Source organism: Rosa chinensis, chromosome 5 (assembly GCF_002994745.2).
Source record: "Rosa chinensis cultivar Old Blush chromosome 5, RchiOBHm-V2, whole genome shotgun sequence".
Lineage (NCBI taxonomy): Eukaryota > Viridiplantae > Streptophyta > Magnoliopsida > Rosales > Rosaceae > Rosa > Rosa chinensis.
In genome coordinates, this window is record NC_037092.1 from 22,677,917 (window position 1) to 22,692,712 (window position 14,796).

At 35.9% G+C, this 14,796-nt stretch overlaps 3 protein-coding genes across 9 annotated transcripts; all 3 read right to left on the reverse strand.

Moving 5' to 3' along the window:
* Positions 1 to 403: 403 nt before the first annotated feature.
* On the reverse strand, positions 404 to 2,778 carry LOC112166321 (receptor-like serine/threonine-protein kinase At1g78530). Its single transcript, XM_040519479.1, has 5 exons — positions 2,194 to 2,778; positions 1,760 to 2,098; positions 1,308 to 1,562; positions 1,076 to 1,209; positions 404 to 796 (listed from the first exon to the last, which is right to left on the reverse strand). Exons 1-5 carry the CDS (start codon positions 2,330 to 2,332, stop codon positions 599 to 601), a joined length of 1,065 nt encoding a protein of 354 aa, XP_040375413.1. The 5' UTR covers positions 2,333 to 2,778; the 3' UTR covers positions 404 to 598.
* Positions 2,779 to 3,513: 735 nt separating this feature from the next.
* LOC112166322 (SH2 domain-containing protein B) lies at positions 3,514 to 7,007 on the reverse strand. 2 transcript variants are annotated; one of them, XM_024303141.2, is made up of 6 exons: positions 6,883 to 7,007; positions 6,356 to 6,619; positions 5,774 to 5,936; positions 4,906 to 5,255; positions 3,923 to 3,994; positions 3,514 to 3,833 (listed from the first exon to the last, which is right to left on the reverse strand). In XM_024303141.2, the coding sequence occupies exons 2-6, from the start codon at positions 6,592 to 6,594 to the stop codon at positions 3,815 to 3,817; spliced, it is 843 nt and encodes a 280-aa protein (XP_024158909.1). In that variant the 5' UTR covers positions 6,595 to 6,619; positions 6,883 to 7,007; the 3' UTR covers positions 3,514 to 3,814. The 2 variants fall into 2 exon arrangements, with proteins under 2 accessions (XP_024158909.1, XP_040375416.1); XM_040519482.1 differs by having other exon boundaries at positions 6,867 to 7,006.
* Positions 7,008 to 8,748: 1,741 nt separating this feature from the next.
* Positions 8,749 to 14,779, reverse strand: LOC112166002 (spindle and kinetochore-associated protein 1 homolog). 6 transcript variants are annotated; one of them, XM_040519480.1, is made up of 10 exons: positions 13,969 to 14,779; positions 13,755 to 13,882; positions 13,316 to 13,428; positions 13,110 to 13,203; positions 12,926 to 12,993; positions 12,005 to 12,110; positions 11,898 to 11,927; positions 11,284 to 11,397; positions 10,861 to 11,030; positions 8,749 to 9,007 (listed from the first exon to the last, which is right to left on the reverse strand). In XM_040519480.1, the coding sequence occupies exons 1-9, from the start codon at positions 14,063 to 14,065 to the stop codon at positions 10,884 to 10,886; spliced, it is 897 nt and encodes a 298-aa protein (XP_040375414.1). In that variant the 5' UTR covers positions 14,066 to 14,779; the 3' UTR covers positions 8,749 to 9,007; positions 10,861 to 10,883. The 6 variants fall into 6 exon arrangements, with proteins under 6 accessions (XP_040375414.1, XP_040375415.1, XP_024158517.1 ...); XM_040519481.1 differs by lacking the exon at positions 8,749 to 9,007 and adding an exon at positions 9,138 to 9,156 and having other exon boundaries at positions 10,861 to 10,961; XM_024302749.2 differs by lacking the exon at positions 8,749 to 9,007 and having other exon boundaries at positions 10,616 to 10,961; positions 13,758 to 13,882.
* Between the last annotated feature and the right edge of the window lie 17 nt (positions 14,780 to 14,796).

Here is a 14,796-nt window from a genome sequence, read left to right on the forward strand (position 1 = left end):
ATATATAAGATGTGTGTGTGTCATCTATCTCATTGGTGGATGCGAATAAATTTGTCTTCGGTCTCTTAATGTATCATTTATCTAGCACAATCTTCAATTATTTATAGGAAAAACTAGTTGCACCTCATATATAACCTCTGGATCTGATCATGTAAACATGGTCTTAAATTTGGTTTTATAGCTTCATGGCTAGGGCTAAGTAATGTTGGGATTAAGAACATTAGTGAGTATAAGAGTTTGGAGCTAGTTGAAGGCACCATGATATCAATAATGCATGAAATCAGGTTGGAGACTTCTCTTAACTTTTTGGAAAATTAGGGATATTCCTCAAAATTAATAAAGCCTCTTGGGAACTTTACAACAGAAATATTGCTCACAGTGGGAAATCAAAAAATATAACAAAGAATTTTGTAATTGATTATCAGTTGCTTATCATTTCTGAACATCTGAGAGATGATGAAAAAAGCTCTTGGTGACATGGCTATGACTCCCATATAGAGGAGCATAAACAGACGGATCAAAATCAATAAATCGTCTTAAACAAAGAAGAATTTTCTTTTTCTTTAACTTGGTGCAAATAGGAGACTAACAATATGATTCAAGTATCTATAACTTTGTCACTTCTTATCTGCTCAAGCATCTTGACAACCTCAGCCATGGTAGGCCGCTTGGAAGCCTCTGGTTCAAGGCACATTAGTGCAATGCTAAAGGCATTGTTAATCTCATCTCCTGGACAACACCCTAAGCTACTGTCAAGTACATACTCCTCCCTCTTGTCCTGAACAACTCCCTTCACCTGTGACAAAGTTAACCAATTGATTTTTAGGCAATTAGTCACCGATAAATTTGAACATAACTTGTTTAAAAAGTAAAATGAGAACAGTTAAGGAAGAAGACAGTATCTTGATTGAAAGTGCAATATTAAAGCTAAATGAAATTCTTTCTATACTTGGCCTTCAGTAACAGAAACAGTTGGTTCTGAAAGATAATACTCTTTTGCTCTTAATCAAACCCAAAATCTCTGATAGTTGTTAGCTTCTCCATGGTCAATCTCTGATATTCTTTCATAACTTACCCACGTCACAAGCTTTGTTCCTTCCTCAACAAATGCTTCATCTGTAGGCTTTTTACCAGTTAGAAGCTCTAGTAAAACCACTCCAAAACTGTAAACATCCCCTTTGGCTGTTGCTCTTCCAGTATCAAAATATTCTGGAGAAAAAGGTTGACAGTCACATATACCAATACACACAAGATAATATACAAGCAATATAGATAATTTTGGTGGTACTGTAAATTCACAACTGTACCAGGAGCTAAGTATCCAAAAGTTCCAGCTACTAGTGTTGAAACATGAGTCTTATCCGGTTCCATCAAAGTTGCCAGCCCGAAATCAGACACTCGAGCCTCCATGTTTTGATCCAACAATATATTGCTTGACTTGATATCTCTATGGATTATGTGAGGGATGCAATCATGATGAAGGTATGATATTCCTCTTGCAGCACCTAGTGCTATTTTGTATCTGGACGGCCAATCTAAACGCTTGTTGGTCATTGATCTTCCTGCATCATAATGTACGGTAGACACAAACGTTAAGAAATTCAACTTTATTAGTGTCCCTTAGGAATTCTGATGCTAGTGACTTTCGTATCAGCATTTCATTTTCACTTTTCAAGTATGGCAAACTAAATTAATGCTGAAACTCAAACGTATAAATCTTGACTTAACTAATGTAGAAATTGAACCAATATATGCATACCATAAAGTACTCCATCCAAGCTGCCATTAGCTACCAGTTCGTATATGAGAAGGTTATAATGTGGAGCAGTATAATATCCATGAAGAGTCACAATGTTCCGGTGCTTTATGTCCCCCATTGCTTCGAGTTCTCTCTCAAATCCTCGATCTCTATCTGCACTTCCTCTGTTCAGTCTTTTCACAGCAAAGGCCATGGTTTCATTTATTGTAAGTTTATAAACTGTCCCATACCCTCCTGAGCCAATGATGTCCTTGTTGCTTAACTTCAGCGTCTTCTTTAAGAACACATCTGATTTCAGAGATTGCATTACCGGTGCCCTGAACAAAACCATTTTCCCACCTGTAAATTCAGATTACAATACATCAGTTAGCATATATAATTACCTTCCTGTTTCCGATGTGCATGTTTCATGGAGTTCTCAACTATCTCTATACCTGAGAAGCCATGTTCGAAAACCAAGTGCTTTCTCTTCCATCGCCTATAGATGAGGACTGCGATTATAATCTTCGATATTACAAAAGCAATACAGCATATGGTTATGTAAAATGCCAGAACCGAAGCATGTTTTCCCATTGGATTCAACTGGAGCAAAACTCTGTTATCTGAGAAAGAGTTTGTTACAAAACCAGAGGAGACTGCATAATTTGAAGTAAAGTCTAAGATGAGTACCCGTACTTTATACTGTACAATAAACTTTAATGATTAACAGAAACAAAGTGCTGTTGGATCATTGAAATTTTGACACATACAGTATTAGTGCAGAACTGGGTCCTACCAAGTGCATGTTGTCTCTGTAATACATTCACATGCATTAGTTTACTGAGTTAGCCGACCAGAGCCTAAGATGGGCAGCAGGACAGCAAGAAAACCTAGTTAACCCAAAAGAAAGGTGAAGAAGATAAGCATGAAATGGGGATGCATCATGTGAAATTCAAAGTTGTCACCATATATTCCACTCCACTTGTCCTTTCCCATTCATGTGGAAGTTGAGAATTCACAGACGAAAAGGTGCTTCCCATTTTTGGGATGAAAAGCACAGCTGTGAAGTCTCAAGTGTGAAATTGAAAACTAGCTTTGGTTTCTCTCTACTGTCTTAATAGCTGCCATCTTTCTTTTCTGTGTATCTGCATATGTATCATGTTTCAATTGATAATCTCTGAATCAGATCATGGAAATATACTATTAGAAATTTAGAATTGGATTGGTAATGCAGAGCATTTAGATTGAATCGAAAAGTGTCATTAATGCCATGGAAGAGACCGACTTCAATTCCTTAATGCCACTCTCCTTTGTCAACGGTACTAGACTCTGAAGGTTCGACCCCAGAGTTTCAAATCTAACGTTGTCTAAAGACAGTGGCGTTAAGGAAATGAGAACAATCTCCTCCATGGCAGTGGTCTATCAAGCTATGGTTGGCACTGATAGGCAGCCAAAGAGGACTGAAAAGTTCGAGTTGAGGAAACAAAGGCATAGCCACCATTCTTGCACCAAATAAATTGTATGATTGTATCTCATTATAAGGTTCTGTGTTACTATGTTGACATCTCTCATACATCTCTAATTTCATGAAATATTTATCACTCTAATAATTCATATTATCACTTTAATAACTCATGTGGTAATTAGAAGAAGAAAAAAATCCTCATTTAGATAAATAAAGCCGCCATTAAATAAAAAATTATTTTTATTTGAGTAATTAAGTTTTAATTTTTTTTTTAATTATTATATGTATGTTATATGTCAACAATTCAACATATTGTAAAATTATGAATTATCTGACCGATGACAAGCGAGTTCCTTCTGAGTTCTGACTTGACGAAGTGACAAGATGTCAGTATTCCTGTGGTCTCTAAATGGACAGGAAAATGCTCGTATTATCTTTGTGACTAACTAATAACCGAGTGTAACTCTCTTGGTGACCATGTTTTTACATAATGGACTTTCCATTTTGATTGATGATGGCAAAAAGGACTAGATATATACATAAAACGCACAAAGATAATACATGGAATACATTGCCCAAAAACGGAATAGTAATATGAATTCCCAGCGAGCTTAGTGACTTCTTATTATCCTGCAAAATTATATAAAATCACTGACATCAATCAATGCTGAATGTGGAACTTTCACCTACAAGTCAGAACAATAGCAAAAATTTCTTGCCTTCCCAATTGAGAGAGTTCGGGCTCCGCAAGAAGCATGTCTTGCAGGGGCTTTGCATTCTTTGCCTCAGAACTACAGGATAAGGAGACAACAATAGTTTCAGTAATTTCAAGCAAAAATTGGCTAGCCATTACCCCAAATAATTTGGATCGAAAAAAATTGATATTAGATCTCCTTGCCATCTCAAATCATTTAAAACAAGTAACAATCACTCAATTTTTGACTCCATACCTAAGAAATCGTTAAACAAACAGTCTTACTATTTGAAAGAACTTTTCTTCCTTCTAACATGGTAAAAGTAATGTCGTATGACTGAGAATACAATATATCCAATTCAACAGCTAATTCTTCATGATAATTCTATGATAAGACCTAGCACATGATCACCAGAAGCACTGAATGTTGGGCAACATGTTACAAGTAAGAAATTGAAAATATGATAAACAAGAAACCATCTAGATGAACATATTAATGCCCACCACAATTTTATGTTGTCCCAAAAATTTTATTTCTTATCTTTAAGATTCTCTACTTTTGTTATTCTCTCAACAGGTACTAAATTATCACACATTTTCCGAGTCTACCTTGGTCATGAAGGACTCAAATATGTGAATAGATATTGCCAAGGACACTTCTTCAGCTATCTACTAAACAAGAAACTGCCCTTTACAAAGGTCAATAAACAGCAATAATAAGAATCATGTCATTTCCTTCTTATTCAACTTGCTCAACTTAAATGGCAAATGACAATATCATTTTATCAGGTCATTTCCTTCCTCCATCCAACTTAAGTTGCAGATTACCCTATGCATTACTGTTGCTTCCGAATTTATCATTTTAAGCCTCTCGACCTGTCTTTCAGATTTTGGATCATTGCTTAGCTCTCAAATGAGCAGACCTTGAGAACCTATCCAATAACTTTTTATATAGAGTATGACAGCTTATATATAAAAATAGGATGGGGAAGAAAATGAACTACGCACCTAACAATATTATCCAGGGAAATAAGCTTGTGGTGAATGGTGCACTTGCTGCCAAGATAGGTTACAACTAAGCTTCCAGCATCTGGATGAGGCCAACTCCTTGATGTGGGAAATCGGAGTACAAATGTACCAGGTTTCTGGAAACCCCTTGAAGCTTGAAGAGAAGATTCAGCTTCTTCCTTAGTAACGAATCCTTCTATCCACTTGGGTGTTGTTGAACTCCACATTGTATTTATCCAATATTTTGATAATGTAAAAGCGACAGGATATAACCAACACCACATCTTTTCAAAGTTCTCTTGGGCCAGATATTCTTTGCAACCAGCAATTCTCTTTAGTAGCTCAAAGTCCTTAAACAATAAATAGATGAATAAACAGACTCAAAATCTTTTGCAGGAAATTCTTTCTACAATATAATTTTACACTTGCAATGGTGGATTATACTTATAAAAATCCAGCTAATTATGAATTTATAAATTATTGCTAAAATTTGCATCCAATTTTTGAGTTCCCATTGTGCACTATATTATATACAGTAACCCACTACTTTGAATAGTTGAAGACTGAAAAGAATTAGGTCTCAAATATAAAAGATAATATATATATATATATATATCAATATAAAGTTATATTATAACGGTTATACTAAGGTCAAAAGCAGCAAAAGAATTGCAAGAGAAAAGATGTTACAGAAGTATGCATTATTCTAATTTATACTTCTAATTATCTAATAGTATTGGGAAACAGTCACCAGAATTAACATGTTAAGTCCTTAATTAAGGCTTGGCTTTGCTCTAGACCATTATGAAACACAAAATGCATAGATGCCAAAACATTAAATATGAGAGAGAGAGAGAGAGAGAGAGACCTGTTGTGTGAGAGATCTAGACCTACAGCAAGCAATCTTCATGAATTGGTCTTCAATTTCAAAAACCACACTCTCCCATTGAACCTGGTCACTGTTTTGTGAGATCAACTTCCAAGCTTTAGTTCCTTCCTCAACCAATGCCTTTGCCATTATTATTTGGTGCCTGAGGGAAGGGGAAAAAAATAGAGAAAGGATTGTCACTAGCAGGCTAGCAGCATAATGACAATTTATTTTTTTATCTCTTGTTTTTACCGGGAACTTTGTTTTGTCTCCAGCATGAATTGAATAAGGATATAAATAGGAATGGTGTTTTAGTGACTACATGATTAGTCAATAGTGACCCTGAGCTGAGAACATCATGTCTTCTTACTCGAAATGTAAATCATCATATAGGAAGGATGCAGAGAAAGAGAAACATATAGCTGGTTCTTCGGATTTAAAATGACCTAAATTTTCACTGGAATCTATTTGCAACCCATCGATTCAAGAATTAAAGAAGCAGTAAATAAGCTCAAAGCAGAGTTCTATTTTCCTGTCATAATGAACAGAAATCACAGATATATTAGTACTCTAGTAGATTACCTATGGTGTGAGCATCCTGAATACAGCGAAACCTGATGGGCGAAATCCTGAAGTTGTTCATTAGAAGCAGAGGTTGCAATCTCCTTAAGCAGAAGACTCTTCTCAGTTAAACCCGCCAGGCAGTATTTAAAAATGGCGACATCTGACATTGGAATTCCACTACTTGATGTACTGTTGAGAGTCGAGTTTCTCGCTTCGGGATTCTCTGAATTGGATTGGGAGTCATCTACTTGTTCCATTTCTCTCACAAAACCATTTTCCAACCTGATTTTCAATTCAACTCTCTAAGAATCACATATTTCCATATTATTGATATCATCATCTTAGAAGATTTCTACATTAAGCAAAATAGCCTCTAATTTATTTGCTTAGCCTCTAATTCAACACTGGCACTAGAACTACTCCTCGATCTATTCGGCACTAGTCTAGAACTAGCAGGAGGATTCCATCCTTAACTAATTCAAGTTTCGATTATAGTGTAATTGAAAATTGAATGAAGAAAATATCATACCCAATCAAAATTTTACCGAGCTTGAAGAAACAATTGAGAAGGGAGAATATTGCGCCAAGATTTCAATCCCAAGTAGTTTTCGCGCGATAAGCTGCTGTGTGTGTTGGGCCAAGAGGAAACTGCTTTCTATCTGAAGTGCGGGATCAAGCTAGGTTTTTATGTTATTTTACTTCTTTTTATTAGACTAAAAGGTCTTATTTACCCCCGCGTATCCCTGATAATTGCAAAATCACGTATCCAAATCGTATCCAATGCGTATCTAAATCTGGGTACGTGTATCCAAGCCGTATCCGACCCGTATCGGTACGGAATTCGCAACCATTTTCGCTTATCCGTGTACACTTCCTAGCCAATAATGTAGTAAATATGCAAAGATATGTGCAAATTGTTGTTGTATTCAATCACCCTCATCATATACAAAATTTATCAAATACTAACAAAAATATTTTTTGTAAGGACTCTCCTTTTTCCCTGCAGAATTTACAATTAAGCCTTTGTATGTTTTCCTTATGTTGGAAGGCTTGTGGCAAAAATTTTGGAGAAGACAAGTTTAGTCATGATCGATCATTAGCATCTGTTTATCAATTGAGATGTGGATCATATTATTTCCAACAGAGAAGAGTAGAGTTTTAAACAAAAAAGCATCTAATATCATATTACTTGCCATGGAACTCACTTATCAATATAAGAGTAAAAGGTGAATACCTGATTACCAGTCCTGAAATGAGAGTTACATTTGCTCTCGAGTTGCCCCAAGGCAGAAAAATCTGCATATATCCTATCTCCTCCTAATTTAAGCCGTTTTGGTGATACATTTAGTTTTTCAGTTTTTCTTCAGGAGCAGAAATGTTATGAAGGTCTAATGCTTTATCATCCATCCCCAATGGCTGATATACATCAATTAAGCGGTGCATATGGTGATCTTCCTAACGTGAGAGAGGAGATCGACCGGAGTATTATGGCTCATTGAGATACAACGAATTGGAGGGGTGGATGCCTTGAGGAAAGGATACTTTTCCAATTTTGGCATTTGAAATATTATGCGGAACAACCGATTATCACACTCGGATGAAAGCTGAAATGTGAAAGAAGAATACAATAAACGATAATAAGTTCTTGCAGAAGATGAAAACAATAGTCAGATGAGTAGATCTTCATTAATCAAAACAGTCATCCTCACTTCATAAGTTGGAACACTTTCAAGAATAAAACAATAACAGGATGCTAAATGATCGAGAGGGATGATCATCCATGCCAATTGTTGGCAGTTGGCACTCAATAAATGACTGAGTTTGTAGTAAAATATTTTAGACACCGCACAAGCAGGCCCACAAACACGTATATTTCAAATGAAGTTCTAGCATATCAAACCAAAACTCATCTCTGATAAATTTACACATTCAAGCCCCACAACGAGAATAATTTTCTCCACATGCAGAATTTGTGTCACACTGGAGTTTATCACGAGGATGAGGAAGAAATGTGCAGAACGATAAGTAATCTTGTCTAGTGTTGCAGAAACAAAAACATGTATGAGATGGGCAAAGCACTTCTATGACTGAGGATTCAACAGTCTAAGCAAATGATGTACATTGCATTGCTTCTGCTGCCCAATACTTTAAATAGAACTAATTATTTGTCGTTCTCAAATATATGAACATACTTTTTCTTGACAAAAGACCTCGCATTTGGTACCATATACTGATACTTTACCTAACAATACTAATAAGAAAGGTATTAAATATTGAAACCAACTGATATCAGGTTTTTAGAACACAGAAATATTCCATTAAATATTGTAACCAACAGATAACAGGTTTCTAGAACACAATAGAATTCACGAAATATTAATATTGTAGGCCCATGAATACCTTTTGATAAGAGACTTATAATGTTGTCAATACTTAATGTGATGGATGTATGGCCAATGTATAAGGGAAGAACCTCATATATCTTGAAAGAAGGTGCCTAAACTATGTTTTTCTGTATCTCAGTATCTGAGATATCTTGAGCTTAAAAGATGCACGCCCTTGCACAACTTTACTTGGTCTATCACAAGAAGCAAATTCAATCCCATCATGGGTTGCCAAGATGGGAGATTCTCCATAACTTGTCTCCCCAGATGCAAGGGAAGCAATAACCTGTAAGACAAGCAATGTATCAATTGTGCATGCTAATATTCTTGTCAGTGTTGAAATTAGCAAGATATACAATCTGAAGACAAACCTCCAGTTTCTTGTTTACGGTATGGGAAAAGGCATCTAGCAATACAACATCTAGTGAAAAAATCCTACGACAAGATGCATGCCATATGTTAGATAAAAGTGTGAATACCAACTAGGAGATATCTCAGTGAGAATACTGAGATGCCTGTCACTTTTATATCATGCATCAACCAATATTGGGATAATGGAGTATTCTACAAAAGTTGTATCAATGTATCCAAAATCACTTGAGTTATTCACCTAAAAGCTCAGGTTTAGCCTCTGCATAAAAATGGAGATGCTTCTTTTAAACAAAAACCTATATACTCCAGAGCTTCACATGATTCAGCATAATATAATACGTCACTAAATGTTGACAGTTAGTCCCTTTGAAATTTAAGAGGTTTCTTTAATGGTCGTAGAAGATGATGCTTTAAAATAAGTAACCTGAACAAAATATGTTAAGGTTGAATATTTAAAATCCAGAGAATTTACAGCCATCGCAGTTGATAAAACATATCTAGTACAAAATAAGACGACCAAAATTTGATGAGGTGAAAGTGGCAGTTTATGTATTAAAGAAAAAATTACTAAACTATGACCTATTCCTTTAAGGATACAGTCAAATAACAGTAAAAATGTAACTCGAACTCAGAACAGTCAAACTAACCTTTCTACCAACAATACTCCAAATACCAGCACTCATTTCTTCAATCTCAGAAACAGTAGAGGAATTATCAATAGATAATTGTAGAGGTGGGTCCTAGCATTAAAATATGTTTGTGTGTAAAATAAACAAATTTTTGGTGGAGTGGGAAATAGATGGGAAAGGAAACTTCACTCATAACAAAAATTGCATCAGCAATTACTTTGCATATTAAACCATGTCAGCTCGTAGATAAAGAGAAGCACTTGCACCCAGAAGAAGAATGACATTAGGGCAGAGACTAAGAAGATTACATGCGGTCATTATGTTATCCTTCCTTACTTTGGTGTTTATGACACTGCTGTTTTTTAATTGCACGTTAGTACTTGACGCATTTACTTAATTAATGGTGGATTGTGTCTTGCATCTGCTGGATGGTTGTTTACACGTTCAAGTTTTTATTGACCAGAAAAAGAATTCTTCATGTAGTTCATGATCTTAGTTATTTATTCTTTAGATAGTTCATGTTTCTCATTACTATATATTAAAATTGAAAACCAAATTCACTGCATCGGTTCGTTCCATATTTACATTGAAATGTAAAAAGTTAAGAATGATCTATTTAGTTTGTAATAAATACTCTTACTTATTTGGATTAGTAAAACATTTTTTAGTTCTCAATGCTAGTCAATCTCGGTTCAATATACAATTTTTGTCACACTTAGAAAAATAAAATTTTTACTTGTGCATCTTTATGTTTGGGTTTAGGGCTAACAAGTATCACAAACTATAGAGTCATGCATCTTTCTTTTAAATAACAAGGTTATGTTATGTACTAATAAAGGGTAGCCCAACAGAAGGTGGGAAATTAGGTTATGTCAAATGTTAGATTCGCATCATTGAAAATAATAACTACTTTTTCATAACTTTCCAAACCAGTTTTCAACTTCTACATAATATAATGAAACTATAAATAAAATAAAACACAGGATCAATAAGTTCTGAACAACCCACTTTTTCATAACTTTCCAAAACAGTTTTCAACTTCTACACCTTACTAGTTACCGTTAACTTACAACATCGGCAAGCGAGGATAAAACGCAAGTTTTATCCGAAACAGAAAAGGATTAAAAACAATGCATACATTTGTCCAGAAAGCATGCCCTATCAGTGAGGCTTCAAAAGAATGATCACCCGATGATGACCAATCCGTGTCTCATTTACCCGACCAAGGTGACGAAGGACCTGTGAAGCAGGAAAAGGCACCGAGAATAAAAGTTTCATCACTGTAAGTAGCTGAATTTGTAAAGAGTCCTGAAAGATAAATGCTATTTCAGAGAATACACATATCAAAGTCATGATCTTCCAAGTCCAAGTAGATATGACAGTAACTACTACATTTATCAGCTACTGAGAAAAGAGGATTGGACTTGAGACCTCTTTATTAGTGAAGATGGGAGGTCCATGTATTCACTCAACTTATGCCAAATAGAATTGAACCTTTCTTGAGTACACTATGATAAAGTCTACACAATACATGTTTGAAAAATAAAGACAAGAACCTTACAGTTAGTATTGCTTTTCCAGTGTTGTCAAGCTTCAAGGATGGTCCCTTCATGTCAGTTTCGAGAAAGAAGTGTTTTCCCTTTACTGCTTCATGCATTGCTATATCTCTTATTTCCTGTATTCATTATAGCAGTATCAATGCTAATGGCATACATGAGCAGCTATAAACCATGCTTACAAATATGAAAAGTTAACCACCAGTGAGAACTGACAAAGCTACATGCTCATTGATTCACATGGCAATACAAATTACAGAATCCCATACTTGACACATTATTTGCATAAAACAATGGTTCCAAAAGGATATTGCTTATTTATCCTCTTTTCTTTTAGTACAAATGAACAATGAGCGACAAAATATGAGGTAGGCAGCCCCAATCCTGATAAAAGTGGGAGTAAGGACCTAACTGGCCATAAAAAAAAGTCAGAGAAGGGACATCATCTTCGTCCCTAATGAAATTCAAGGGTTTATGAGGAAAAAGGGAGGGAGGGAGGGATGGAGAGATCTAGAAATTTGAGATGTAGAAGGTACTAGCTAGCTTAAGTGTGTTAATTCCTTTAACATCTTACTTAGGACCTGAGAACAGACCCAATAACCTGATTTAATTCACTTACCAAGGCTTTTTCCCATCGATCCCCTGCCACCTGCATGACAATTGATAACCAAAATCAGACCTTGCCAAAGATGTACAAACCAAAAATCAGAGAGGCAGAACTCAAACATTCTTCTTTGGAGCAGCTATGAGCTGATAATTTGCTTCAGCATATGTTGCCATGTCATTAATAGCTGCATTGACCTTCTCTAGTGTAAGCCTTCCTCTCATGTATCTGCAGTTAGTAATACTTAGAGCAAGAAAGTGATGCCAATAACAAGGCTAGATACAGAAGACCTCTTTTTTCAATACCGACCCATCATGGAGTAGATACACAACAGCCTACTATATAGCATTACTTTTGAGGCCATAGAAATCATTTTCTCCTCTTTGGAGACAAAACAAACCAAGTTAAAGATGGCTTGATAATTTACAATTAGTGTCTTTCAAACCTTTAAATTCATGGTATCTGAGCTAAAAATTATAGCTGGAAAGAGTTGTACAACTTTCAAAAGGGTAGAACATCCTTCAATACAGACAAAGGCTCATTTTATAAGATACATGTATGATTTAACAGGCACAGACCTCCTAATCCATTTTCAGCTCTGTCAGGGTTGTTTTCACTCTCAATGTCTCTTTCTGAAACTTTTTTGTTCATTGTGCATACACTTCTTGCATAGCAAGGGGAAACTTGAAAAAAAAAAAAAAAAAAAGTGCAGGGGTTGTGAATGTATAGTACTTTACAGTAGCGGAGAGACAACATTTTATACATTTTTTCCACTAGTTAACACTTGCGACAATGACAATACTAGATTGTACACAAAGTTCCACATCTATGTATATCACTTTGCCAGGTTAGCATTACTTGATCCCTTACTTGATTTTGAGATCTCTTATCAGACAGCCTATGTGACTATGTCCGTGTCAGATGTATAAAAGTATAAGGGACTACCATGTTAGTATGCTATTGTTGTCCGAAAGAAAACAACAAAGACAGGACTTCCTCTTAAAATATATAGCAAAAGAATTGAGAAAGGAAACTTTACTCACGATGACAAGGAATCCAACTCTTCAGTACTTATAAACCACAATGGTGGTGTGGAACGACCCTTTTTCTCCTGAAATTAACAAAAACAGAAAGAATAGTGGCCCTCATAATGTTTACAGAGCATGTAGCTATAGATAATTACAGAACAGACAAGTGTGTGTGTGTGAGAGAGAGAGAGAGATGTACCTTTGGTGGTGGTGGTGGTGGTGGTGGTGCAGGATCCTCGTCAAGATTGAAGGTCCCAGAACCAGTGTTTTGCTGAGAGCTTTCTGGAAATAAACTGAAATAAAGAAACAGTATAAGCTCTCTACCAAGCAAATGCAAATAAATTTCAAACTCAGATCAACAATATGTCATCCATGGATGCCTGATGCCTAAGAAAGTTCTACTACCATCTGTTTGTATCCAAATTCAACATTGACATCCTTTCAGGAACATGAGTGGGGGCATAAACTGACATATCCTTCAATTTCCTTTGCTGCTTCAGCGATGCATCGATCAGTTTCTGCGATCACATTGTACCATCTAATTATGCATCATTCATGAAAACACATACAACTGAAACCTTCATTAACAAAGAAGATACACCCAGATGATCAAAATTGCTTATTTTACTTTCCTAGTAAGAAGATCAAATTCTTTCGAATTCACTTTGTAAATTGATTTTCCAAGTAGCCACAAACACAATTATCACAAACTCCACCCAACACATGATGAAAATTATAAGGACCTCGCATACTGATATATCAGCATTTTCATAAAATTCCTCAGAAATCAAACAAAGCCCAATCCACACATTCTCAGAGAGAAAGAGAGAGAGATAAAGGGAACTACTTTTGCTTTGGGGATGGCTAGGGTTTCGTCGCCAACCCGGTCCTTGATGGCCTGGACCTGAAGCTCCATGGCCTTCACGGCGGCGTCGACGGCCGACAAATCGGTGACGCTGCTGGCTGGGTACACTGAATCGTTCAAATTTCAGAGCTTTAGAGAATGCTATGCTTGAAATTGAATCAAAGTAGGGTTGAGTAATTGGGTCGGGTCTTACTGTTTCGCGCAATAACGAGTTCTTTGAGCTCCGAGATCCGACTGTTGAACCCGGCGATCAGCGAGTCCAACGACGCCCCTGCTTTCTCCGCCTCCATCTCTCTCTCCCTCTCTCTCTCTTCAGAAAGTTTCGATCTTCGATTTGTGGATTTTCGTTTTGAAGTTGGGAAAGTTGTTTTGGCGGGAAACTGAGAAGCGTTTGAGATTTTGCGAGAGGAATCAATCACGCCTTTAACAGAATTGTTTGTAATGGTGGGTGTCCTTGGGCCGTATTGGGCCTGGGCTTGTTGAAGTGGACGGTATCATAACTAGATCAACATATTTCCTTTTTTTTTTTTTTTTTTTTTTTAAATAACATATCATATTTCCTTTGTTCTTCTACAAGGGGATGAAACCAAAATAGAAAATTAAGACAAAAAAATGATACTAGAGATTTAAACTTGCAACCACTTTCAAATTTCTGATATTTGAAATCAGAACGAAATGTCTAATTGACTAATTTATTACTATTGTGGTTTAAATCGATCAATTGCTAAGTGTCAACTCACTTACGTAAATGAGGTTATATTCACACACTCGTCCTGTTTTTTGTGTGCACAAAACAGTGTGATTAATAAAGGAAAATAATGTTTGAACATCATCTCTTTATTGTAAAGCTAGCGGTTTTTTGGTTACAATAAAGGAGATTTGAACGCAATAGAATTTTTTTTCTTGCTGGGTGACAAATTGCAGTCCTAGTTATCACTGTTATTCAGTGGCTTGATTTAGTTTTCAAAAAATGCCTACACCGTGACATCAGAAATACCTATAATGAAATGAAATATAAATC